The sequence below is a fragment of the Saccostrea echinata genome, unplaced genomic scaffold, assembly GCF_033153115.1.
Source record: "Saccostrea echinata isolate AGI-Se365-2 ecotype Australia unplaced genomic scaffold, CSIRO_AGI_Sech_v1 ptg000075l, whole genome shotgun sequence".
Classification (NCBI taxonomy): Eukaryota; Metazoa; Mollusca; class Bivalvia; order Ostreida; family Ostreidae; genus Saccostrea; species Saccostrea echinata.
Window position 1 is genome coordinate 1,818,252 of NW_026889824.1, and position 27,872 is coordinate 1,846,123.

General features: G+C 35.3%; 2 protein-coding genes across 2 annotated transcripts; one reads left to right on the forward strand and one right to left on the reverse strand.

Annotated features, from left to right (window-relative positions):
• Nucleotides 1-72: 72 nt before the first annotated feature.
• LOC133176495 (uncharacterized) lies at nucleotides 73-2,040 on the reverse strand. The gene has a single exon (XM_061311613.1). It carries the CDS (start codon nucleotides 2,032-2,034, stop codon nucleotides 295-297), a length of 1,740 nt encoding a protein of 579 aa, XP_061167597.1. The 5' UTR covers nucleotides 2,035-2,040; the 3' UTR covers nucleotides 73-294.
• Nucleotides 2,041-12,476: 10,436 nt separating this feature from the next.
• On the forward strand, nucleotides 12,477-26,761 carry LOC133176412 (receptor-type tyrosine-protein phosphatase eta-like). The gene is made up of 28 exons (XM_061311536.1): nucleotides 12,477-12,635; nucleotides 14,078-14,192; nucleotides 14,487-14,735; nucleotides 14,895-15,036; nucleotides 15,366-15,497; nucleotides 15,996-16,222; nucleotides 16,498-16,645; nucleotides 16,801-16,907; nucleotides 17,149-17,159; nucleotides 17,322-17,529; nucleotides 17,639-17,908; nucleotides 18,778-18,953; nucleotides 19,137-19,313; nucleotides 19,634-19,790; nucleotides 19,905-20,165; nucleotides 21,825-21,958; nucleotides 22,081-22,197; nucleotides 22,298-22,361; nucleotides 22,554-23,036; nucleotides 23,528-23,711; nucleotides 23,928-24,012; nucleotides 24,261-24,428; nucleotides 24,632-24,766; nucleotides 24,853-24,975; nucleotides 25,404-25,552; nucleotides 25,665-25,800; nucleotides 26,346-26,448; nucleotides 26,727-26,761. The coding sequence occupies exons 1-28, from the start codon at nucleotides 12,477-12,479 to the stop codon at nucleotides 26,759-26,761; spliced, it is 4,455 nt and encodes a 1,484-aa protein (XP_061167520.1).
• The last annotated feature ends 1,111 nt before the right edge of the window (nucleotides 26,762-27,872 follow it).

The window sequence follows — 27,872 nt, forward strand, 5'->3', positions numbered from 1 at the left end:
ATTTACTGTAAATGTACTAAAAAATCATTCAAAATTCAGTACAATCCTGTTTATTAACTGATTAGAGTAATCATTTACTGGGGTTAAGCTTTGAGATCTGATCGACATTTTGCAGAAATTACCAATTTAACCATGAATACATTAAATTCTATATATAATATAATAAACACAGTGATCAATGTAGAAAACATTATGCAGGATACCAATTTAATTTCTGTTCACAAGTTAACTAGAGTTTTTTTTTAGTTCAGAGTAATAACTGTTGTACCTAGTATGTTTTCAACAAATTAAGAATCACTGGAGATACTTGTACACTGTCACTGTGTTAGTGTTTCGTTGTCCTACATAGAGATTGTTCTCATCATCCACACACACACTGCGGGGATACTTTACCCCTTGTTGTTGTGTGAGTAATAGAGACAAGAACTGACCGTCCTGATCAAGGAGGTGAACAGTGTTACTGCAAAAGTATCCATCACACACCAGGATGTGACCGAGGACATCAGTACAGATTCCATAGGGCCAGAACTCTGACTTCTGACCTGTGTAGGAGAACCTGTGTTGTCCTGATTTATTCACCACCACTACTCCATTATTATAGTCTGATGTACAGATGTCTCCATTGATGTTTTCTGTGATGTAGTGTGGTATATCATACAGTCCCTGTCCTTTGTTATCCCTCTGTATGTTCTGTAGTTCTTTTCCTGTCTTGTTGTACCTGGTCACTTTAGCCTCTTCAATCTTTGTCATCCCCACCAGTATGTCCCCGTTGATGTGGGAGGAGTGTATGCTGAGTGGTCTCCAGTCTCCAGTTTTAATGAATTCAGTGATACTATTATCCTGTGTTATCCTATTGATGACTTTCTTGTCTTGGTCTGTAAAGATCAGATCCCCGTCCTGTGTCACTGTGTGGTAACCACGTCCATCACTGGTTTTTATCTTCTGTATCACATTCCCCTGTAGATCTGTTTGGACAAGATTACCATCATCATCACTGATCCAGAGTCTGCCTGATTGATCTAGTGATACAATATGGTATACATCATCAACACCTGGTACATTGAACTCCCTGACCTTGGTGACAGAGGCAGATAGAGACATTGTTTGTTTCTTGTCAGATTTCACATGTTTATCCTGTTTTGACTGTTCACTTGTAGATTTCATTGATGTAGCAATAGGAGGAATTTCCATTGGCTCTACACTTCTTAGTTCACCCTTTCTATCTGTTACAGTTATCTTCCCCAGTAATTTAGCAACATCTTTTTTGTTGTATTGAGCTGAAGAAAATTCTGGTATGATGGGTTTTGTGGTTTCTGGTATGGATTTTATTTTTAAGTTCTCTGGAAGTTTAGCTGTGAAGTTAGTGAGCTCAGTAGAGGACAGGTAACTCTGGAACTCTTTAACAAGGTCACTGAGATAGGCAATATAGTCATCAAATGTCTTCTCTTGGCTCTTTAATTTCTCCAGTAATGACTTCTCTATTTGGTGTAATTCTTCCATATTTTCTGAGAGCACTGTGTCCACCATGTTTTTGAGAGACTCGGCCTCAGCCTTCATGGATGTCCGTATGCTGTCCATGATCTGTTTAACTTCTGTGGCATCTTTCCTAACTTCTCTCTGTAAATCCTGTGAGGTTGAAACAAGGTAATTATTGATTTTAGAGAGTTCCTTTTGGCAAAGTTCAAACTTATCTGTGTAGATAGTTTCTAAATCAATAAATACATGTCTATGGTGCTCTTGTAATGTCGAACACTTTGAACATAAAGGAATATTGCATTCTTTACAGAGAATGTCTATATCTTTAGTGGGGTGGATATTGCACTTCTTCACAGGAAGTTGACGTTTGCGTTGCTGGTAAAGGACAACGTCATGGTTTTTATTTTCTGAAATCCTCTGATGTTGATCTCTGCATGATTCACACATGCGATGATGACAGGAATTGCAGTAGAATTCACAATTTCTCTCACAATCTTCAGTACCACACTCTAGAAAGTGTTGGGCAGTGCCTGGTATTTTTGGTTTGGAAAAAGCCATCTGAAATTTAAAAAAAAAAGTTCTTTACATGCCATAGAAACTATTTATGCATTATACATGTAATTAACATTACATTCTGAACTATATGTAGTAAGACATTCCAATCAAATTTTCTTAGTAATATCGTAGATTATTTTTAAAAATAAAACAATTGCAAGATAAAAGGCTAAATTCTTTTAGAATTCAAACTATTTGTGCCATAGCTAGTTGTTATTTCTTTGGTTAAAAGTGTGGGTTACTGTACATAAACAACACTTTTCTGTAAACTCCATCCTTCGAGTCAGGACAAAAGAACACTACATAGAGCCAAGCCACAATTTTAAATTAAATAATCATATGTTATAGATATACCAAATTCAATAGAAAATTACAAAACACTGACAATTATTATTTAAAAACTTAACGTTTCATAAAGACGCTGACAAGTGCAGAAAAAAGATTTTTTTTTCATTCTTTTAAACAACATTTGTATTCTCATCGATGAAGACATAACCTAATGAATACTTAGAACATTTTTTATTAATGAAATTGTTCGTATCTCTTAAATGATTCCATTATATATATATTGATCTATTATAAGCTAAGAAAACTAAAAACGTGTTTAAATCAACAAGTTTTAATTATATCTATTGTAAATTTAAAAAAAAATCCTTTCGTGTTTGAAATCATCATAAAAAAATAAAATTAAGTTCAAAGGGTTTGAATTAATTAATTTTGTCATTTTAAAATACACGAATTCGGAATATTCAATAACACATGTAAGTCAATTAAAATAAATTCGTGCTACATTTATGACTAAAATAAAAAAAAAAAAAGATATCAATTTTGGTAAATTTTGGTACTACAAGTGACTTACCCCATATAATACTGTTGATTATGTGTAGATACCCGATGGACGTGGTCATAATGACATCTTGGGAGCTATACGCTCCCTCGTGTCATTATTACCACGCCCATCGGGTATCTGTACATAACCAACAGTATTATATGGGTAACTACAATGTACTACAGTGTATATGTATGATTTACACACACATAGATTCAGTGTTTCACAGTTTCTTGCAATAGTAGTACAGATTACTTTCTGAAAAGAATTGTAGCCTACATATATACTTTTACTTACTTTTGACACAAATGCCCTCTAAATATATTTCTGTCAATAAACCCGCAGTGAGATTTTAGTCGAGACTTGAATGAGAACTGCAATTTACTTCCTGGTTAGAGATAAATATAGATCTTTTTAAATCACCTGGCTATATATACAACAACCATTGCTATTTTTTGCACTTAATCACAAAATGATTAGTATGATCAGTTTTGTGTGATTTGACACGGTTCATAAAACAAATAAATACCCAAGATTAACTTACTTTTTTAAATATAAAAAATGTAATTGGTAGTCCTTCTATCAAAGATTTTTCAGAGAAATTGAATGAATTGTAAGCCCTATTGTCTAGTGAAAAATAAACGTTAAAAAAATATTATCATATTAATAATGGTATCTTTCGATAATTAAGCATTTTAACTAACTTTTGATTTAGTAACCTCAAAAAGTGTGAGAAAAAATCATTATATCCTGATACGTGTATTATGTAATTATTATTAACCTATATATTAGCAATTTATAACAGTGATATTGGATATGGAACCCTGGACCCCTCCATCAACTTGTCAAGCTGCTCTACCATCTGAACCAGGCCGATAGACATGGCCAAATCATCAAACCAATTTAGGTAATGCGCAGATCTACGGGGGTGGGGGGATCCGGACCCCCCCCCCCCCTCTAGAATTTGCAGAGTTATTTGAAGTATATACTGAAGCCAATAAAATATGACTTCGGACCCCTCCTTAAAAAAGTGGACCCCACCATCACCACCACGAAATAGGTGTTTTTCACGTTTGGGAAATGGATTTTGCCTTTTTTACTTTTTTTTTCTTTGACTGGGATGGGACCCCCCCCCCCCCCGAAAAAAAAAATCCTGGATCCGCGCCTATAGGTAAGCTATACATTTCACAGGCATTTACGGAAAGGGCGCCCCCTCCTTTTCCATTTTTTTGAAAATCAGGGATCAACACACTCTCTTTCCCTGTTCATGAATTCTTATATGCATTTAATATAACCTTTTTATTTCTATAAGCTGTTTTTTAAATATCTTATTCAGTCGAAAACGAGATTTTAAAAAAAAAAGCTCACAAAAGGGTTACATTCATTTATCGATTACATGTATTGAATATAGGAAAAGGGTATGTCGATCCCAAATTTAAGAAGGAAAAAGGGGGCATAACCTACACCAAGTACCTGGTATAATAATTTTTGTTCGAAGGTTGATATTTTTTCAATTTAGTATCTTATTCATTTTAGTTATTTGTTATTTCATTGATTTCTCTAAAGTATTATCAAAAGGGCATTGGAAAATAAAATAGCGGTACTTGGTTCAATTTAACTCGATATATCCCTTTGAACTCGAAATAATAAGGCACCACGTAGTCTGAGACATCTGTTTTGTATTTGGATATTTTAGTTGAAAAAGAGGTTAATGGTAATGACCCTTCTGTTTCTGACATGTTTCATCTTATAAAATGAAATGTGCATCATGACTATAGATTTAATTTGATATAATGCAATATGTCAGAAAGTTCAATAACCTTACAACAAAACTTTATGTTAAACGTGATACCTTCAACTTCTCTACGCAGTACAGTTAAGGCTACACATGAAGATAATATGGTAATGAGGTCATAATGAGGTTTGACGTCATGACAGTTGCTCCGCCTTGATTGATCCATATAAGGAAATAGAGCTCAAAAAAGCTATTTAATGATGATTGCGAGAATTTGTAATGAATGTCTGTATTTTCAGGTTTAAATAAATAAACATTAGTGATTCTCTCTTATATAGTAACAACACGTCTTCGAAATAATTCTCTTTTTATTGTGTCGTTTGGCTGCATTCGGCTTCAGCCAAGCGCTTGCACTCGGTGACACGGAATGTTGTTTACATCTAAAAACGTGGCGACAGCAGCTGAGATATGCAGTGGATAAATGCAACAATCAGAGAATAGGGATAAAATAAGAGACCTGGACCTTGTTTATATTTTTGATGAGAAGATGATGACGTTATTTCGGGAAATCATGGAAAACTGAGACGATCCGCACTACCTCCCTAGGTCCCTTTCTGTTCATTAAGGTGTGTATGTGCATAGGTATTAACATGTAGACATACTATTCTTTACATCGATGTAAAATAACCTTGAACATGTACAATAAGATGTATTGTTACAGTCCGTCACAAACTGCAATGCAGTGCCTTGTGTGTACCCCCCCCCCCCCCCCATACACACACATTCATTATGAAAGTTGCACACTTTTAAATATGCAATGATGTTGTCCTTTGGCATACATGTACAGACATGTAACATAATATAAGCACAGCACGTCATGATATCAAATAGTATAATTTAGATGCAGTCACACTTACAGTGTATTTGTGAAGTCAAACTGCACAGTGTACAATGTATGTGCACTGCACATACAAGAGTATAAGACCCTATAAATTTTAATTTTTACCTCTGGCAATCAAAAATATGTGAATTTTCAGATTTCAGTTTTTACCAGTGCTTCATATTTTAGATTCATCATAGAACTTTTACCATCTATATCACTAGGCTGTAAATTTGTAGAATTTCTACATTAATGAAGATAAAATGTTTGAATTTTCATTTGTCTGACTACATGTACATTAAGTCAGTCTGATATGTATATACATGTATTTATGAACTGTTTATATGTATAATTCTTTTGTCATTGTAGCTATCACAGAACTGGTTAAAACTAGCATTTACATCAGCTAGAACTATCAAAATAGATGCATCAATTTCTCCACTGGGTATGATCACACTAAAGCATTTCAAGCATTTCACATTAATTTTATAGTATGCCAGTGTTAAATATTTTTTTTAAAATGTTGCATAGGTGAAAGAATTAAATGTTATCTGTAGTATATTCATTTTTTTTTTTTACTTAAATTAAGTATAGTTACCAATTCTACTTTTGAAAATGTCATAGGTTTCAATTTCCCAGAAAAGTTTTGTATCAAAAGTTTGTTTCCATTTATTTTATGAATTTCAGAAAATATAGTATAGCATGATTTGTTTTGTACAATGCAATGTCATTTCATTCTACAATAGTAATCATTATGTTTTTCACTCATTACATATATATTGTGTTGTAGCTACTCCCGAACAATTTGAACAATTCATTCAGGCAGCAAGTGTTTCCACCAATAAAATAAAAAGGTATGCTCCATATAAGCTCTAAACCATACATATTCCTAGCAAGATTATTGAAATGTTTTGATAATAAAAACAGTAGAGTCATGTATATGCTTTCCATGTTACTCAATGCATTGTTTTGAGTATCACTTTTTTAAAACACCAATGAACCTTCCATAATGGTATTTCATTTTGTTTTCAGAATTGATTTCATCCAGAAGAACTGTTTGAACTGTGGACTGTTTGAAATATTTGCACCTGCTCAGAAATCCCTTCACAGCTTGTCTTTGAATTTGAATGGCTGTTTTTAATTAAATAAATTTTCTAGATAACTAATACTTTGAATTTTTAACAGTACAATGGTGTGAAAGTTTGAAGGCTGTTAAGATTTGAGTATCTTTACTTGCATGTATTCTGACAGGCGCGTAGCTGCTTATACGCAAATACGCAGGTGCGTACACATCGTTTACAAATTTAAAAAAATGGGGGGAGGGGGGAGGGAGAGATTTGTGAGAAGAGAAAAAATATCAATACCATCCAGCAAATATTTCTGTTTTAAATTATTTTATCTCATACTGTTTCGATTCACATTCAAATTCTATATTACCATGTCTTTATAAAAAAAAAAATAAAAAAAAATTCTAATGTTTTATTAAATCATTGCCAAACCAAATAAAACATTCATTAATTTGTAATTCTTCTACAACACATTGATAATTTATTTTAAGATCTTTGAGAAAATATCAACCGTTGAATGATGTGATCCACTAGAATATGATTTGAAATATTATTTTTGTTAAAAATTGAAATTATTAATTATATTTGCTGCCGAAAGATGATACCAATATATCTTTTAAAAAAATATTCAGCCTCTACATGTACAATAAATTTGCACGGAAGTATTTAACTTTGTGTTAAAAACAATATTACTATGTCTTGTATTTTCTAAAGAAAATCGAAATGGCATGATTTTGAATGAAATATTTGGTAAAAACCATGAGCTTCCAGGGACTTCGCCCCTGGGCCCTCATCTGGCTCCAGGGCCATAAAACTTAGATGAGCTCACTTTTGATCTCAGTCTCACTTTTACAAAAGGAATATTTAGTGGAAAAGTGAGATTAAGATCAAAAGTGAGCTCGTCCAAATTTTATGGCCCCGGGGCCTGGACCCACTGGGGGTCTCAAAGCGTACCCCAGCCGTTCTCTGCGTACATTTCACTTCCATTCTGGTATGCGCCTGTCTGTGTTTTGGGGTACAACAAGATCTAAATTTCAGGATGTATATTGTGTTCACCTGTTCTTTAACAGAGTATCTGTTTCTGTATTACAAAGTTTTTACTATGATTATCTTGTTTGCGCATTGATTGATAATAACTCAAAAACATGAGACTAAAGCCCCCCCCCCCCCCCTACGCCGATATGATTTGTGCTACAATACCCAAATAAGTAAAACCTGATGTAAACACTGTTTAATAATTTATTTTTAACATGCCAGTAAGTATATGGTATCAAAGGAGCCAGACGCAAACTGGTGAGGGGGGGGGGGGGGGGGGGGTTAGATCTGTAGAAAGGAAAACAGGTTATTAAATACAGGAGTAAGCACCCCAATCCCTTCCTTCTGTTCTTAAAACTTTTAACGTAGTCTAGAATCCATAAACAGTTGAAGGTTTGATAACTAAAATAATCACACATGAAAAAAAACTACTAAGTTCTGTTGGAGATATTTTTTCTGTGTGTCTACTGAGGAAGAATAAATGTTTAATCATTGATAGGGGCTGTCTATTTTTTATTTTTATTACAAATGACTGAATCTTTCAATATTTTTAACCATGGGCATTTTCCAATTTATTTGCATGATGGATGTTGCATGTTGCGGCAAATTTTAGGCAAACGGAGGAAATGCGGTAGGTGTCAAATACGTCTTGTGTAGCGTATCAAAGAACGAAGACATACAAAACAAAGTAAAGTCAAAGATTTTTTTATGCATACCGTTTTGATTTAGTGAAATAAAGCCCAGCGCAGTCCGTAGGTATTTGTTTAAAATTTGCGAGGTACACAAACTCTACTAAGTACCACAGAGTTATCTCCCGTGCTGGGTTAATGATGCGTTTGAAAACTATATTTAGAATGAATGTGTTAAGATTTCAATTTTTAATCAAAAAGTGCAAGGGCAAGGCGACAACCCAAGAGGTAGGTTTTTATTTTAAATTCTTTGTTTTACTGTATAGTTTTTCAAGAGTGATGCTCATTTCTTTGTAATTCATTAGGCAATTTAAAATTTCCGATTAAATGTTGAAAAATACTCTATTTTTGAATAGCCTACTGGTGTTTGTTTTCAATGGATAACTTAAATATCTCAGAAATCTGACTGAATGAGCATCAGTTTTTCGATAGGATAGATACCAAGGGACACAATGAAACCTTGTGCAGTTCAAATATTGTTTGCCTTGCCCTTGCACTTTTTGGTTAAATTTGACATTTCATATTTTGACCTAAAATCGGAGCTCACGTGACTTTAGAGGGTCACATGATGACAAAAAATACTGATGTGAAAAGCGATGGACAAACTCTTCATAAAGCCATTAAGATATTTCAGATAGAGTTTCATGCTGAAAAATAAGACGGTTGAAGTTTAAGTATCTCGTTTTTGGTGCCTTTTTGTCGAAAATGTTGCCTTAACTGTACTGCGTATCGTCAACTTCCCTTATTAGTCCCCTACCGGTGAAACCGGAGGGGACTATAGGTTTCCTCTGAGACTGTCCGTCCGTCTGTCTGTCTGTCCGTCTGTCCGTCTGTCCCTCTGTCTGTCTGTCAGACTGTCCCACTTGGTTTTCCGCACTTTTGTCCTAAACGCTTGCAGATAATGAGCTGAATTTTGGTATGTGAGTGTATCTTGATGAGTTACAGATCAAATTTGCATTTCGTTCCGCTTCACTGATTTTTGACGGAATTACGGCCTTTTCAATTTTTATGGGTTTTCCGCAATTTTCTTCTAAACGCTTTCAGATATTGAGCTGATCTTTGGTATGTGACTTTACCTTGATTAGTTATAGACCAAGTTTGCATTTCGGACCGCTTCATTGATTTTTGACGGAATTATGTCATTTTCAATTCTTAACGGGAATCAGATTACACTTGCCGGTAGGGGACTAGTATTGCTAATGCAATACTCTCAGAATGCTTGTTTATGTAGCAATATATTATTATCACCTGCATATGGAGTTAATGTCTCCCAGTTGAAGAGCAAGAACATGCTAACATACGAACAATTTCTAAAACGAGCATACGCGGATGGGGAGATGGACTCGGGAACCCCCTGTAATTATCGGAATCATTTTTCATAGTAAAGTTGAAGAAAAAAGTATCCCCCTGAAAAAAGTAGAACTCTGTTAATTTAGTAGAAACATATGAAACTAAAGAAGTGAAGGAAAGCCCCCATCCAACGGAAATATTTTTTTTTAAGTTTGGGAAAGAAGTTAACGTTTTTTAACCCCCCCCCCCCCCTCCTCCGGAGAAAAAAAACCTGGATCCACGCCTGACGGAGGCAAGCTATTGACAATTAAGTTGATGAAACAAGGATATCAACAACCTTGTTTAAAGTCAGCATTTCGCAAACTCTATGCTCGATACAATGACCTCGCCAGCAAATATAATCTATCGTGTTAAAAGTCGAATATTGATGAACGCTTTTCATACAAATTGTTAGGCCATTATTTTCTCATTGTCTTGTCTATGGATATTTCCGTTCGCCCCATTGTGATAAGGATCACGCTTCGTGGCACCTGCATCTGAGGCCATAATTTGATAAAACTAATTAATAAAAGATGAGCTCAATTTTGATCTCTGACAAGTCTCACTTATCCAATATCAATTCCTATCAAATTCAATATCAATCAATATTTAATTCTATTTTTGTAAAACTGAGGCCAAAAGTGAGCTTGTCTAAGTTTTATGGGCCCGGAGCCTTATCCCACATTTTATATTTTTAGAGGTCAGTGTCTGTTCCACAGGCACTTGTTTCGGTAATAAATTTTTAACCCATAGTATAATAATAACACGTGTTATTGCGTGGACCCTGAATAAAAAGCTATTCTTTCTTGACATTAGCCCTCTCTCTCTCTCTCAAAAGAGATATTTCATTGCACTTCCATTATATATGAAAAAAAATACGAGCCAATCGGATTCTAACCCCTTAACAGGTAAATATATTCGTAGTTCCCACCTGCTTAACCACTAGATCAATTCCGACATTATGATAGAACGTGTTATTTTATGTTCAGCTTTTGCATTTTCAATGCAAATCAAAATTTACATATTAAAACTATGGCAAAAGATTATTTTCAGAAAACGTGAGCCCCCCTCCATCCGCATACTACGGGAACATTTTAAACATTTCTTCTCATTGATTAAAATCAAGCCAGACAAGCAAAACAAAAAAAAAGAGGGGGGGGGGGGCTTCAGACATTTTCATTGAGGGGGCACAAGCATTTATAAGCTATGTTTTCTATAGTATTCTATACATCGGCAAAATTAATGGGGGCACGCCCCCTGTGCCCCTCCCGGTTCCTAATATAAGGAGAGAAATATTCTTTTATGCATACTTCCTTTCATGATTTTTTATGCATACTTGTTAAAGTTGGTTACTTAAGAAGATGGTCCAAAAACGGCATAGCTTAAGTTCGTCAGAATCTTCCGATGATATCAAACTGAAAATTGTCATGTTAGTTGTGGGTGGTCGGGGCTCGGGGCCGGGGTTGTCATGGTTGTGAAAGTACACGGAGGAAAACAAATACGCGAAACTATATCTAGCGAGCAGAAAGGGCAAAGATTGAACTATTCAAATTTATTCATATATAAGACGTAAAAATATCTAAATTACAGAAAAAACGTCTCCTTTTTCTCTCTGCAAAAATAAAGAAGGGTTCCAACTCCCGTACCCCCCCCCCCCCTTCTGGATACACCAATGGAGTCAAAACTCAATTACATGTATTATGATACATGCACGCTAAAGTATCCTTTGGTTAATTTTAAAGGATATATAACAATTGTGATAGAAACCTAGATCAACATTTCATATTAAGGCCATATTTTTTTTTTTTTATAACAGCTTAATTAGCAATTATAGAGTGAAATAGCGATGAAAAATTTACATTTCAAGATTTAAAAAAAAATATTCACACCTACATGTATATTCACAAATGTAGAAATTTTCCTTGGATTTCGGTTAGAAACACATGCATATGGTCCACGTATTGCAGGCCTTTTTTTAAAGGACAGCAACTTGTTATTATACTATGAGTTAAAAATTTATTACAGAAACAAGTGTCTATGGTCTGTTCCCATATTAGTGTACATATACTTCTGAGCATGAATATTTGATTTTTTTTAAAATGTCAATTTGATCAAATAATGCTTAAAATAGATAACTTAATAAAAATCATTTATTTATTGAATTGATAAGGAAATAGTGTTTTAGGATTTGTTCTACTTTTATTATTTTTTCCGCTTATGAATTATTTTCCCTTTGCGGAACTCTTTAGTCAAGGAAGGTAACTAAATTTTCCCGAAATTTTATAAACATTCTCGATTCTGTTTGTCTTCAGAGTTTAATTTAAACTTTGTAAGTAAAGTTTACGAATTTTAATGTCTACTTTTGATTTTTAAGTTTTATAACTGTAAAATATTTGGAAAGCGTTGTGCATGACTGATTCCACAAAACCTATAGGCTTAGATCGTTATGACTTAAAGCCTTGTTGACACTCTACCAGGACCTGTAAGCTACAAGAGAGGCATTTCCTGCATCCACAGCCAGTTTAGCCTGGACATACATGGAGTATGACATAGTATGATACTATGTCATACTCCATGTATGTCCAGGCTAAACTGGTTGTGGATGCAGGAAATGCCTCTCTTGTAGCTTACAGGTCCTGGCAGAGTGTCAACAAGGCTTTAAGTTAGTGGACGGACTTGATACATTTTAGCTAATAAATGTAAGAGAGAGAGAGGGGGGGGGGTTAGGGTGGAATTGTAGTAAGAAGATTTTGCAGTCTGTAATGTTTGATGTGCAATTGTAGAACCCAGCAAGGTGGATTTGACATACACGACTTCCCATAATGACATCACTCTGACATGGTTGCTGGGCAGTGACTGTACAGGATAGTTACTTTGTCTAATGTACCTTGCCTGTCTCCATGGTGATTATAGTCAATGGAAGAAAAACATCAGTGACAATACACAAATCGTTCTCTCTTCCCTGTTCCCTGGACTCTTGTATGAGATGGTGGTGTTTGTTGTCAGTCATTCTGAGATGAGTCCGCCCTCAGTTGTTTCGGTAATAATTGCGTAAGTACCCTTGAAAACTGTAGAAATCAGGGCACATAAGCAACATTTTACATTGTTGTCAGATATACTGTCCCTTTATTTTTGGATGCCTGACTTCAATAATTTGTTTTCAATGAACATCGTGTAAATGTGCCAGTCAGTCGTCCATTATCTTAAATCAGTTTTTGCTCACCTCGACGAAGTCGAGATGAGCTTATGCTACACCCATGGCGTTGGCATCGGCGTTAGCGTTGGCATCCCGGTTAAAGTTTTTGGAGCAAGTCCATTCCCAAGTAACTATAAGCCCTACCTGGACTAAACTTGCATGGATGATGCATCTAAAGGATGGACACTGCCAGACTTGCTTCAGATGCTGGATCTGATCTACATTTTCCAGATGAGTGACCAGGTTAAAGTTTTTGGAGCAGGTCCATTCCCAAGTATCTATAAGCCCTACCTGGACCAAACTTGCATGGATGATGTATCTAGGGATGGGCACTACCAGACTTGCTTCAGATGCTGGATCTGACCTACATTTTCCAAATGAGTAACCATGACAATGTGTTTGGAGTAGCTCTATAAATGTATATGGCCTGTTATGATTTAACTTGCATAGATGGTGCATTCCAGACTTGCTTTGGATGTAGAAAATGAAAGACATTTTCTTGATTAGTGAACAGGTTAAAGTTTTTGGAACAGGTCAATTCCCAACGAACTATAAGACCTACTTACACAGTACCTGCATGAATATTGTTTTCAGGATGCACACTAACTATAAAGAAAATATGATGTGAGATTTGCATTACTTTTACTGATAACATTCGTCGAGGTGAGCTTCGTAATCTTTGATTACCTGTGTTTAAATTATTTAGTAAGTATACGGTAGCAAACATGCATAGAAATGCTGGTACCCAATTCAGAAGTGAAGAAATATTTAGAAATAATGCAAAAAAATGTAAAAAGTCAGCTGTGCAGAGAAAATTTATTGTACACAGGGGAAACAATCACTACAAAGCTGCATTACAGATTGTCTGACTCATTTTGTTCAAATCGTCTTCCTAAAGAAGAACTGTAAATCTTTCGTAATTATTGGTGTATTAATTGATGTTTTTTGTGTTTATTTGATGAATAAATTTAGTACAAAAAAAATTGTTTACGTTGGACTCAATGTTTATATATATGCATAATAAATATAATAGAAAAACATCTTAGGGGTCTAACAGCCTGGCTTAACTGGGCTCAAGAAAATTAACACACTTGTATTTACAGTATTACCGAGTGCCCGTTTACTCCATCAGAAAATCCGTCAAGTAACATTAACCAATTTTCAAATATTGTCAGAGTGATCTGACATCCCTATTTGATATATATATATATATAATGTATACAGAACTGGCATAATCATATGGACTGCCATTATTACATGTCTCACAATATTTCATTACATTACAGGATGACATTTTCCTGACTGCCACTTACAAAGACACTAATAATGCCCAGCAGACAGAGAAGCTCACCTGTAGAATGTTGATCCACCTCTCTCTGGTGGATGTTGCATGGATTCCTGGTTAGAAGTTACTGATCCAGGCCTACACCACTGAAGGACTGAGACAGAGTGCCCCTCACAGCACACTAAACTCCACAAGCAGGATTCAACTTTTGGGGGGAGAAAAGTTTATCTTGTGTACTTAGTACTGAGTCACATGTAGGCTTGCAACTTTAAATTTTCATTAATTTTTTAACATAGTGTTAGCTGGAAAATAAATGTCAGGTGTTTTGTGCAGCTGGAACCTGGATTGTATAACTACACATATTGCATTGTATCACTGTTTTCTACTACATGTTATGACTATAATTGCAGAGCCTCAGACAGTCCTGGGTCTGTTGGACAACTCCAGCTCCACCTCTCATCTACACCTTACGATCCTCCCCCCTACTTACTCTTACTTCAACCTATACAACATAGAGGTGTTCAAGGAGAATGGATCTGAGCTTCTGTTTGATCAAAACATCTCGCTAAGTCATGACGAGACGGACATATTCTTGTGGAATCTTACAGCCGGCACCTTGTATAATTTCTTTGTTACAACTAGAACAATCTGGGAAGAAAGTGATATATATTCCACAGAATTTTTTACATATATGCAGTAATAATTTTTTGTTGAAGATATTTTGTCACAATTTTGATTGTGGACAATTTGTTTTACATTTACCTGCACTCTTTTACTGAATAACACATGCATAGCTTTATTTTTTCCCTTGATTTCAGACCCTTACAGTCCAGAACATTTGCAGATAAAAGAGGTCACCAACTCCAGTGTGACCTTCACCTGGATGCCAGTGACCTCTGGAGGCCTGGATTACTATCAGTGTAGCATATCTCACAGGGAAACCAACACACAATCTCCAGTGTTTGTATCTCTGAAAGTTAAAATACTAAATAAATAAATTTAATGGAATTAGGACTGAATGTACATACAAATAATTGAGCAGTGGTCTATGAATTGACTTGTCTTTTGTTGCATATCTAGACTGAATAGCGCAATGGACTTTAATCAGCTGACCTTTGCTATACTTATACAGTGTACTTGTGTGCAGATGCATACTTTTCATTGTGGAAAGTTTTGTAAATTAAAATTAGATGTACCTGGTGCATGGGTTAGTAACAGGCACATACAGAATATTTACTTAGAGATGTACTTTAGTCTGCAGTGGTCCGTAAAGTGTTTTATATTTGCAGTGAGCAAGATAACCTTCAGATCAGGCAAGTGACCTTCGATAACCTTGTCCCTGGTAAGAATTACACTGTAGTCCGAGCTGCCAAACAGAAAAAACTGAGTCCCCAGATCACGTACAGCAGAATTACTCACAGGTAAGTACAAATCTGACTCCAAATAGACCAATAAAGTTATCAAATTTTTTGGTTGCAGCAACATAGAAAACATAAAAAATATATTATTAAAAATAAGGGTACTTTTCAGACAGTTCTATTACAGAATACCAAGGTTCGAGAAAATTATGGTAGTTATCATCAATTGTTTTTATCTAAATAAAGTAACACAAAACAGATTGAAGCATTCCGAAGGTTTTTATAGATTAAATATTTTACAATAATGACAATTAGTCACTGGATTGCTTGTTTATATGTTGCATCAGGTCTCAATTTTGTTGCATCTGTACGGCGGATATATTATAGTCTATCTTTTTTTTCCAGTAGAGCAATGGATATATATGTAATTGATTGAAAAAAGGACAGTGTAAACACTTACAAGGACCAGTTTTGCAAACCTAATAAATGTACATGTATGTCTTTTTTTTCCCCACATATAGTTGCAAATCCACCAGAGATGGTGAACATAACTCCTATCAGCGGTAGAGAACTGGATGTTGATTGGTCACCACCATCTGATGGAATTGTGGATTACTACAATCTGTACCTGACAGCAGACCACACCCACCCGATAAATGTAACAGAGAAAGTATACATCAGCTACCACAGGTTTACCTCCCTACACCCAGGGGAGACCTACACAGTTCATATCAGATCACATGTAGCCAACATGATGAGTTCAGAGGTTACCCAGTCAGCCATGACAAGTAAGTACTCTCTGATCAAAGTCACATGATTAGGTTGAGAAGTCATTCAGTCAGCCATGACAAGTACTAAATACTGTCAGTTCAAAGTCACATGATGAGGTTCAGAGGTAACCCAGTCAGCCATGAGTAAGTACTTACAGATCAAAGTCACATGAATGACATCAGACTGCACCAATGAGGAATTTAGGTAATGGGACTAAAAGATAATGTAGAGTTACCTACCTATAAAAATTTGCATTTTTACATAGATGTATACATTTTTTTTGGTTTTTCAGACCCCAGCTCTGTGGCTGAGTTGTATGTGGATCATGTAGGAACTAACACAGTTAATATTTCCTGGCCCAGACCTAATGGTAGTACATTTGACACCTTCCAGATTGCTATAGATCCCCCTCATGCACAGTCCCCTATTTCCATCCTAGAGTGAGTATACAGACTTTTGTCAAAATGCACATTTGGTGCATCAAAATTGGTACCGTATATGACATGTACTTGTTGCTTCACACAACCATAAAAAATTACATATATATAAAAAGTATCTTGTCTTTATCTTTCCCAGATCCAGTGACATTTTACAGTACACCTTCACTAACGTACCTGACCCCTGGTCAGCTGTACAAGATTTCCATCACCACAGTCAACAAGGGCATTCAGAGTGACCAGGCCAGTGTTCATGTTATCACAGGTAATGCAGAAAATACATGAGATTATCTAAAGTGCAGTTATAATCTTAATTTTACATGCTATTCCATCTACATATACTATTTAATATATCCCTGACTATATTTTTAAAGCCAATGCCTGTGGAAGATTTAAATGTGACCTCAGGTGACCTCCACACTTTCAATGTGGAGTGGAGAACAGTTGACCCCAAATAACAACACCACTTCATTGTAAGTAAAAAACTGTCCATATGCTTTTGTAAGAGAAAGATTATGTAAGTTTCTTAATAGAAAATGTTTTCTTCAGCTCATCATAGAGCTACATGTATATGTATAGTTATACTCATTCTGCATAAAGATTATGTGCATTCGAAAGAATTCTTTTGCAATAAAGTATTAAATGCTGACACTTTACAAAGTAATGTTTGTACTTAAAGCTTCAGTACCATGACTTGTTGGACAGTGGCAATACATCTTTGCCCATGGCACTTGCTCTCCATGATAAGTTTAAGTACGAGACACACATCCTAAATCTGAGGCCGGGTCACCATTACTCTGTGTACGTTCAGGCAAAACAGGTCATAGATGCGGGGAACAGCTCTCTTGTAGCCTACTGCTCCTGGCAGAGTGTCAATAAAACAACAAGTAAGGGGACGTGTGGAAATTTTAGTGTATGATAATGTTATAAATGTAAGAAAAGGGGAAAAAAGGAGTAGTAAGAAGTATTAGTGATCTGTTATGTTTGGTATTGTAGAGCCCAGCAAGGTAGTGGATTTAACGTACAGCTCATCCCATAATGACATCACCCTGACATGGTTGCCAGGCAATGACAGCATACAGGATAGTTACTTTGTCTGGTACCGTGCCCGTCTCCATGGTGACTACAGCCAATGGAAGAAAAACATCAGCGACAATACACAAATCGTTCTCTCTTCCCTGTTCCCTGGACTCTTGTATGAGATGGTGGTGTTTGCTCTCAGCCATTGTGAGATGAGTCCACCCTCAGTTGTGTCTGCACTAATGTGTAAGCACATATGTAAATGGTAGAAATCTTGTAACATACTTTTTTTCCACAGGGTCATGAATCTGTGAAATCAAAATATCTGTAAAAGCCATGCGTTGAAAATTATGCTGATTTCTTGGATTGCCTTTGCATGTCTTTAATGCACTTTTAGTATGCTGTGATAAATTTCTGTGAAAAATTTGTCACCACATACATGGCATAAATAATCCAATGCAGAAAAAAGTACATCTACAGTACACTGTTATTAGATATGTACATGGTAATTTATTATGAAATTCCAGTCAGTCCACAAGCCCCATACTAGATTTTCAATAGATTTTTTATATCATATGGCTGACTTTTTTATATGCTGTTTGTGATGAAGTTCTTAGAGGCAAATTTAAAGTTAATGAGTCCGAGTCTAATTGTTTCTACCCTAGATGTTTTGATAAATTTTCTTGAATGAATTTTTACTATTAATTATTTTCAGATAAAAAAAAAATCAAATGTTTACCATCCCGATTTCTTAGGGGGCCATCTCAAAAGTTGTCAAATTTTACTATTGAACCCTATGGGAATTTGTTGGAAAAGTGCCAAATTATCATATTTTCCCCATATTTTTTGTATTTCTGCCCTAAGGATCTCCTTTTCAGTCAAATACATGAAAGTTATTGTAAAAAGTCACCAAATTGTGAAATTTCAAAACAGTTAACCATCTGGTTTGGTCTAGGAATTAGTAAAAAAAAATTTTTTTTCCCAATGCCCAATATCTCTTAATTTGCCATATTGCGGCATACATTTTGTATATAACGGTGCAGATAAATTATTCTGGTAAAAAAAAAAACAATGTTTAGATTGCTGGTATATTTCTTTTGATGTTCTGTCAACAGTTTTTGATAAAATGTCCATGGACGTCTTGAAAACTCAAGCGAGTCATGCGTCATTCTTCAGCGTCATGCATTGCCTAGAGAACTGGAAAACACTGACTTCAAGAAAGCCATTCCAGCATTTATTTCTAATCATTGTCTTAAAATCAATTTTCAGACTCATAAACATTACAGATAATGTAATATAATGTCAATTTTGTATCAAAATTACAATACTTAGGATAAGTGTTATGTTGCACCTACGAATGCATGAAACGAAAAAGCTGCGCAAAGTCATGCGCACTCGAATTCGACTCGGCCTCGTTAAGTCACAAGTACATGAAGTAGTTAACAGTATAAACATATAATATTAATGTTTTCAGCTCCCCTTTCTTCCTAGCAGTATAGAAGTAACATCTGTCATTAATAACAGCCTCTCTCTCAAGTGGACGTACAACAGTAACACAACTTACGTAGAGAGCTGGAATCTCACCTACGTCAGTCTGATAGACAGTGTATCTAACACAGTTAATATCCAGGCCAACTCATCAGACAACTCTGTTAGATACAATATTACTGGACTCACTTCTGGACACACCTATAATATCACTATCTACAGTATTGTGCAAAAGTCTGTCTCCAAGTCTGTGAATTTGAATGTCTCTGTCCGTAAGTATATTGTAAAAAAAAATTGCATGAACCTACATTTCATTTAGTTTAATGTACCTCTGCAGAAAAAATGTTTGATGCATTAGAATTAGATTCAGTATTATACTATAATTATTTCAAAACCAGAAATAAAGACAGTTTTGTCTGAGGGAAATGTTGGAAGTAAAATATCACTGACACTGACAACTACTTTGAGTATTATGTGTTTGAGCTGGTGGCCACGTCATCAATAGTGAAGAAGAACAGAACTGACTCAGATCGCAGTGTGGTGTTCTCAGGTCTAGAGGGAGGGACCCAGTACAGTATCAAGGTGACTGCTGTCAGTGGGGATCAGTCCAGTCCTCCCACTTTTATACAGATACGTACTGGTAAGTCATATGTGCTATCAGTTTTATTTATTACCAAATGGAATGGAATTGATGTCTATATAATTCTTTATTTCGATCAATTTATTTATGTGTATTTTTTTTTTCATTTTTCAGTGCCTGACCTACCATATGTTGGAAGAGAGAAATCAGCTAACTATATTAAGTTGACCATCCATAAACCAAATGGAAATGTTGATTCGTACCGTGTAACGTGTTCCAAAAGTTGTGGATCCCAAACAAGACCAGCGAACCAGACAACAGTTGTGCTAGAGTTCGGTCCCCTAAATCCATACACAGATTATCAGTTTGAAATTGAAGCCATTGCTGGGGATAAACACAGCTCCCTCTTTATCTCCTCCAGGACAGAAGAATCAGGTCAGCCAATCAGATTACAGATTTCAATGTCAATCTTTAATTCTATTGGTTGAAAGTCAAGGTGAAATGGATATGATTGATTTAGAAATTGACAAATTTTTAGGTCACCTAACTTTTGAACACTTTCAACTTCTTCTCTAGAACCACTAAACCAATTTCAACCAATATTGGCATATAGCATGTTTGGGTGAAGGGGAACAAAAATTGTGAATTTCATGGTCCCTGTCACCCTACGGCCCTAGGGATGGGGTTAAAATCACCAAATTGATGCAATCTTTAAAAATCCTCTTCTTTACTCCTGGACATCAAGCAGTCAAACTGTTGGCAAGATTGTAATAAACATTTGGCCCTCTACCAAAATTGTGAAATTCATGGCCCCAGGGTCAGGGGTTCTGGTGCTAGGGTGGGGCTAGATAGATCATTTAGTGAAAATGCCTTAATTCATTGAAAATCTTCTCTCCTCCTTGGTATTACTTAAACAAACTAAGCGCATGGTAAATATAAGCATTGATTCTTTTTCCAAAATTGTGAATTTCATGACCCCTGGTTCAGAGGTTCTGGTGTTAAGGTGAGGCTCTATTGATTATATAGTGAAAATGCATTAATTCTTTGAAAATCTTCTTCTCTGCTCCTGGGTATTATTTAAACAAACTAAGTCCTTGGTTATGATAAGCATTGATTCTTTTTTCAAAATTGTGAATTTCATGGCCCCTGGATCAGGGGTTCTGGTGTTAGGGTGGGGCTCAATTGATTATATAGTGAAAGTGCATTATTTCTTTGAAATCTAATTCTCTGTCCCTGGGTATTTAGCAGATAAACCAAGTATATAGTTATGATGAGCAAGGGCAGCTCTGTAGAAATGGTGTCGTGATTATCATTGCCCCTGGGTCAGGGGCTTTGGTTTTAGAGTGGGGCTATATTGAATCTATAGTGAAAATGGATTATTTCCTTGAATATCTTCTTCTCTGCTCCTGGACATCTAGGAGGTAAAAAGAGTATAAAAAGTTGTAATAAGCAGGGATGTTTTTATCAGATGTTGAAATTCTGTACCTTTTGGTCAATTTATTAATTTCTACTCAAAGAAGTTATTCCCCTTTGCTATCCACCTATAATAGTTAATCAGTGTAAATAATGTAACTTAAAAGATCAATTAAAGAACAGAAATTCTCAAAATATTTAATACAAAAGTACTTTCATAGTTTTTAATGGTCAGAAAAAGTGTTAAATAATAGATAAATGAAAATGGTACAAAAATACCATATCTTTGTACAATAAATGATTTTTAAAGAGTGAGAAAAGCCAATGTGAGGGGGAATGAAATGTGTTAACTGATAGTGTTTTGTCAAGTCCGCATGAGGATAGTGACAAAGGGGAAACTACAGGCAAATAAATAGATCAACTTTTAAGATTTATTATTGAGTACAAAATTGTTATTTTGCTGATCCCTGATTATCCTATTTCTCTTGCTTTTTGGGCAACATAACTTTATTTATCTGCTTATTCTGTTTTAATCTATGGATTGTTACATTATACTCAGGTGACCGTTAAGGCCCTTGGGCCTCTTGTTTTATGTCTTTTGATGTATAGTACTTGTTAGTGAAAATTTATTTTACTGTGCTTTGAAAGTTTGAAATCAATTCAACTTGTGTCTATTTTTAGCACCCTCTGCTGTGCAGAACTTGAATGTGGTTGAGATTTCACCAAGGACTGTAAATGTGAGCTGGTCACCCCCTAGAAATCCTAATGGAATCATCCGTTCTTATCACATAGCATACACTGCAGAGGATGAGTTTGTGAGTGATTATGTCTTAGAAAGTTTGTTTGACTGTTTTAATACATAATTAAAAGGTTAATTACAATTGTACAGAGATGCTATACTAGAGAAGATAATGTTATGACTCAGTGATTGTTTTAGGGGCACATTATGGACCAGGGTGAGAAGGACATTGGAGTGACCACAGAACTTATGGCTGCTCAGCTTATCAGGGAGAAATTCACAGACCTTAAGGCTGGACTCAAATATACATTCAAAGTAAGTTCTGTGATTTGAATTTTAATTGAAATGAAGTAACTGCATCTAAAAATTTGACTTAAATATTTTTGAAATCATACAAACACTAACTTTGTTGCAGGTGTCAGCTAGAACTGTAATAGAAAATATTCCAGAGAAGTTTGAAATTGTTCTACGCACCTACAGTAAGTCAACTTATCTGTGACCCTCCGAGAATTTCCAATGTTGTCTTTATGCATAGATACATGGGTGTATGAATATCAAACTCACAGTCACACATGAAAACACTACCTTATTGAATCTGTGAAAGATTTATAATTGATTCTTGATTATGTTATCTAGTGAGATAGAAATAAGTGCTTATTTGCAATTTTTAGATCCTCCTATCAAAGACAGCCTGACCTTGAGTCAAACAAAACCAAAGCAGCTGACCTCAGGAGGTCAAACTGTGACCCCCTCCACCATTACGGCCAACTTTACAAATGCCTTCTCTGATAAGTACGGCAGTATACAGGCCTACACAGTCATTATAGCCACAGACCCTGATGAGGAGCACATCAAAACCAGCACCCTGCCCGACTGGAAGGCTGCCCAGATCAACCCCAACATCAAAGCCTACCAGACTATTCGGAACTGCTCCGACTTCTTCCAGTTGACGTCTTCCTGCGGTCGAGCTCGGTCCAGGCGGAGTGTGGGGGAGAAGAATTTTAAAGTGTTTGAGATTGGTGTGGAGGCAGATTGTAATAATGTGTTGTACTGTAATGGTCCACTCAAACAGAACACTAAGTACTACATCAGACTGCGGGCTTACACAGCGGGGGGATACGCTGACACTGCTTATTCAGATCCTATCACCACAGGTAAAAAATCATGTAGTACAGTAGTCATCTTTTAACATTGTCAGCACTGGTAAAAAGTCATGTAGTATATTAGTCATCCTTTAACATTGTCACCACTGGTAAAAAAATCATGTAGTTCAGTCAGTCACCTTTTCACATTGTCACCACTGGTAAAAAATGTTCCTGTATTACTGTAATCATCTTTTAACATTGTCAGCATGGGTAAAATGTCATGTAGTACAGCAGTCATCTTTTAACATTGTCACCACTGGTAAAAAGTCATGTAGTACAGTAGTCATCTTTTAACATTGTCAGCACTGGTAAAACTTCACGTAGTACAGTAGTCACCTTTTCACACTGTTACCAGTTTTTTCCAGAGTGTTAATTTATTGTAAAAAAAATGTTTTGTTCATTGTTTAAAGGATTAAAGTCTTCCGTGAGTAGAAGGGGGTAGTGGTTTCAAAATATAAAAATTTATAAAATATCAAATTGTTGACCTATTGCTGCTGTAGGGATAGTCCCTGTCGCAGATGATGAAGCCAATGTGGGAGCAATCGTCGCAGCAGTCGTCTGTTCTGTCTTTGTCATCGTCTTCATCATTGCCATCTTCTTCTTCCGAAGTCGGTTACAGAAAAAGAGCCCAGAGGGACCACCAGGTCATTCTCCCAGAACAAGCTTCAGTCGACACAAGAAAAGGTTTCCATTCAAATGAATCTGTTTTTCTTCATATTTCAGTTTAATATAGATATTGTCTCTTTGAAATAATCAAGTTCCTGTAAATACATGTTAGTGCTAATCATATTTTTATAAAAAGAATTTGAATATACTGGACATTTACTTTAAAGTACTTTGATTAAAAGGTACAGAAAGGGATTTTCAATGTTTTAACTTATTCCTTTTACTTTGTTGCAGTCATGAGTTCAAGGTGGCAGACTTCAAGGAGTACATTAAGACATTGTCAGCTGACTCGGATTTTAAATATGCTGAACAATTTGAGGTTTGTATGTAGTAGAGTTATCTTCCCTTACTCATAATTGTATGGACTCAAATTTTAAATTTGCTGAACAATTTGAGGTTTGTATGTAGCAGAGTTATCTTCCCTTACTCATAATAATATGGACTCAAATTTTAAATATGCTGAACAATTTGAGGTTTGTATGTAGCAGAGTTATCTTCCCTTACTCATAATTGTATGGGAAGTCCATGTTTAGATCATAAGTAATTAGAATGTGATTAATTTGACAGGATCTGAAGGAAGTAGGAAGAGATCAGTCCTGTTCTGCAGCAGAGCTCCCAGTCAATCGGGGGAAGAATCGTTTTACCAATATTTTACCTTACGACCATTCCCGTGTCAAACTCCTCCCCACAGACGATGAAGAAGGATCAGACTACATCAATGCTAACTACATGCCAGTATGATGGGTGTTATACATAATTTATACATGAGAGGAAAATATCCTTCCTCCTTATTAAAAATACATTTGTATCCTGAATCTTGAAATTTATACCCAGCTAAATGTAAATGAATTAGCAATGTCTTACTAACTGCACATCTAGATCTCAAAGAAAAGTACAACTGTAGATTCTGAAATAATCTATAATAACTGTTCTTGAAGGGATTTACATCCAAGAGGGAATACATCGTGACACAGGGGCCACTACCTTCCACCAGGGATGATTTCTGGAGAATGATCTGGGAGCAAAACATCCGTAATATTGTCATGTTGACTCGCTGTACAGAAAAAGGCAGGGTAAGCGTTCTTTGCTGAAAGATGTCTTTAATTAGCGACTGGTCATGACTATTTAATGTAGCCCTAGTGACTTGTTTGTTTTGTAGGAGAAATGTGACCACTACTGGCCTACTAATTCAGATGCCATGTTTTATGGAGATTTACAAGTGGCTGTTCTCTCAGAGACACGCTTCCCCTCCTGGACCATCACAGAAATGAGGGTAGCTTATGTAAGTTCAACAGCCATTTTGTTTTTTAAAATTTTTATTCCCCCCTTTGAAGAAGGGAGGGAATATTGCTTTGCTGCTGTCTGTCTGTCAGTCGTTCAGTCTGTCTGTCTGTAAGTCTACCAACAGTTTCCGTTCATTTTCTTCCCAGAGGTTGCACATACTGAAATGAAATTTGGTATACAGATTTATCGTAAGAATATCTAGGTCAGGTTCTGTTTTGGGTACAATCAAGCAATTTTTGACAGAGTTATGCGACTTGGACTTGGAAAAATTCATTATTTGCAGTTCTGTTCATTTTCTTTGCAGAGGTTGCACAAACTGAAATGAATTTGTCCAAAGTGGGGGAGGGGCATAAGTGTTTCACAAACATGTCTTGTTACTTTTTGGCTGCTACAGCTGTATTTATGTTTTCATTCATGTTTCAAAAGGGTAACGTCACTCGACCCATCAGGCACTTTCATTTCACTGCTTGGCCAGACTTCGGGGTACCAGAAAAGCCTCCAACTTTGATTAAGTTTGTACGCATTGTTAGAGATCAGATGATTAGAGAATGTGGCCCCATTCTGGTTCATTGTAGGTGAGTTAAGCTTTCAATATAGTGTCTGTGAGAAAGCATTTTGAAATTTTGGAATTAAAGTAAGGCCTTATGGATTTGTAATTCCTCCATTATTTGTGATGATTGTTAACAGTGCTGGAGTTGGGAGATCTGGCACCTTTATTGTGTTGGATCGCCTTCTACAGGAAATTAAAGAGCGTGATATGGTTGACATCTTCTCCATTGTACACGACCTGAGGAAGGAACGAGTCTGGATGGTACAGACAGAGGTATGTCAGCTAGGGGCTACACTCAACACAGAGAGTTCAAATCACATAAAATTATAAACTTTATATTCAACAAATTAACCTGGAAAAGCTGACTTTGCTTCAATATACCCATAATTAAAACATTTTAGTAGTTTAGTAAATGCACATATTTCATTAATGTTTTGTACAGTGTAATATTCAATACAAAATAAAAAATTATTGTATTTTTGGATATGCTGACATCATTTAAATATGTTTTATGGCTCAGATTGTTTGCTTACATTAAGTATGAGCTGATTTAAAATTTTGTTAATTCATATGATTTAGCTATGGAATAGTAAAATGTCACTTATGCAAATATAAAACAGGTCACTACCATTGTTTTATGTATTTGCAAATTAAAAAAAAAAGAATTGGAAAAGGGTAGGGTGAGGGTAATTTCCAGCAGTTTTGTTACAAAAAAAATCTCACTATTTTATAGAGTACTTCCTGGATTGTTGCAGAATTTTCTTAGAAGTACAGTATGCTTTATACCTTATTCTAAACTATTTTTATTTCCTTTACAGCAACAGTACGTGTGTATACACCAGTGTCTACTGTGTGTGTTAGAGGGCAGGGAAGAGGAACATATGTATCAGAATGTAGGGATAGCTAATGCAGCATTTGATGGTAGGAACAAAGGGACATGTCTTTGTACTGTTTATCAATCTTTGAATGAGAGAACGCACATCAATTTCTTTGTATAATTAAAACAAAAAGCAAGAGCAATTTATTACATAGAAATTTATATTACATATACATATAAATGCTTTGTTTACTTTTATGAGAAATATATGAATACATTTTTATGTACATCTATATATTTTCTGTTTTACACTTCTATTAAAAACATACATGTAGTTATTCCTACTTTAACTTACATTGATTTACACTGACATTTATTTTAGCTGATGATGAAGGCATCAATGTAGAAATCCCCTGAGAGGACCTCACTGCCAAACCATCCTGGTGTTTCCCTGTAAGGGCCGCCATGTCATCTGATGTATATGTCCTAATTCCTACAGGATTTATTGTTTGGAAACTGAGTATTTTCTCTTTACAAGGTGTATTACATTTTGAAAACATTTTAAATTTACACATTGCAGTTAACTCCCTTTATGTATATTACAACATTGCAGTTAACTCCCTTTTTGTAGAGTACAACTTTGCAGTTAACTCCCTATGTAGATTACAACGAATTTTTTTGTGTGGGCCCACTAATATCAGACTTTTTTTCATATTTCTTATACTGCATAATCCCACCACATTCCATTATAAACTGCCAGTATATATGTGTTTTCTATTTTTTTTTTCACATTTGATATAAATTCAATGTTTTTAACCGTTAATATGCTAAGCTTCTATTTTTATTGCGGTAGTGATATTACATGATGAGGTTGTGTATTTATGGTTTATTCTATCAGAATTGTTGGTGCTGTCAATATTGTGTACATATCCATTCCATATCCATGTATATTGTTTTATTTTTATGATATTTATTATATTTATTGTTTGACCATGTTTTTTACTGTGTATTTTTAAAAATGACATTGAAAGTTAAAAACATGAGGTATTGTCACAGGTTAAAAATGACCAAGGCACTTTATGGACTAAAAATCTTTGATATTATTAAGAATACAAAGTCATGTACTTAAGAAGTTTTGACATGATGAACAAAAAGTATATTTTTTTAAGTCTTGTACTTTTCATTTTTTTTTTCTGAATATTGTGCCATTACAATGTACATGTATTCAGTTTCGTTAGACTTGATTTTCTGCAGATGAAAGTTTTGAATTATTGTGCCTTATGTAGTACTCCTGTATAATGAAGTCTCAATTTGTTGGTCTGTTTACAAGAACAAAAGGCATTATGTATTGATATTCATTAAAAACAGGTTGTGTGAGATTAGATATTTATTTTTACAAACTGATTATGTAGCATGTGATCAGCATTCCTTGTAAACTTTATATACGCCTTTCTTTAATTCTTGCACAAGAATGAGATTTATTAAGTGGTGTTGATGTCAAATTTACATCTGTATGATTTATCTGTAA

Excerpts from the sequence above, each read along its gene's own strand:
- LOC133176495 (XM_061311613.1), bottom strand. The coding sequence starts at position 2,034 with ATGGCTTTTTCCAAACCAAAAATACCAGGCACTGCCCAACACTTTCTA.
- LOC133176412 (XM_061311536.1), top strand. The coding sequence starts at position 12,477 with ATGTACCTTGCCTGTCTCCATGGTGATTATAGTCAATGGAAGAAAAAC. Across the intron at positions 14,736-14,894 it reads TAGAACAATCTGGGAAGAAA|ACCCTTACAGTCCAGAACAT; the intron begins GTGATATATATT and ends CCTTGATTTCAG. Across the intron at positions 24,013-24,260 it reads AATATGCTGAACAATTTGAG|GATCTGAAGGAAGTAGGAAG; the intron begins GTTTGTATGTAG and ends TTAATTTGACAG.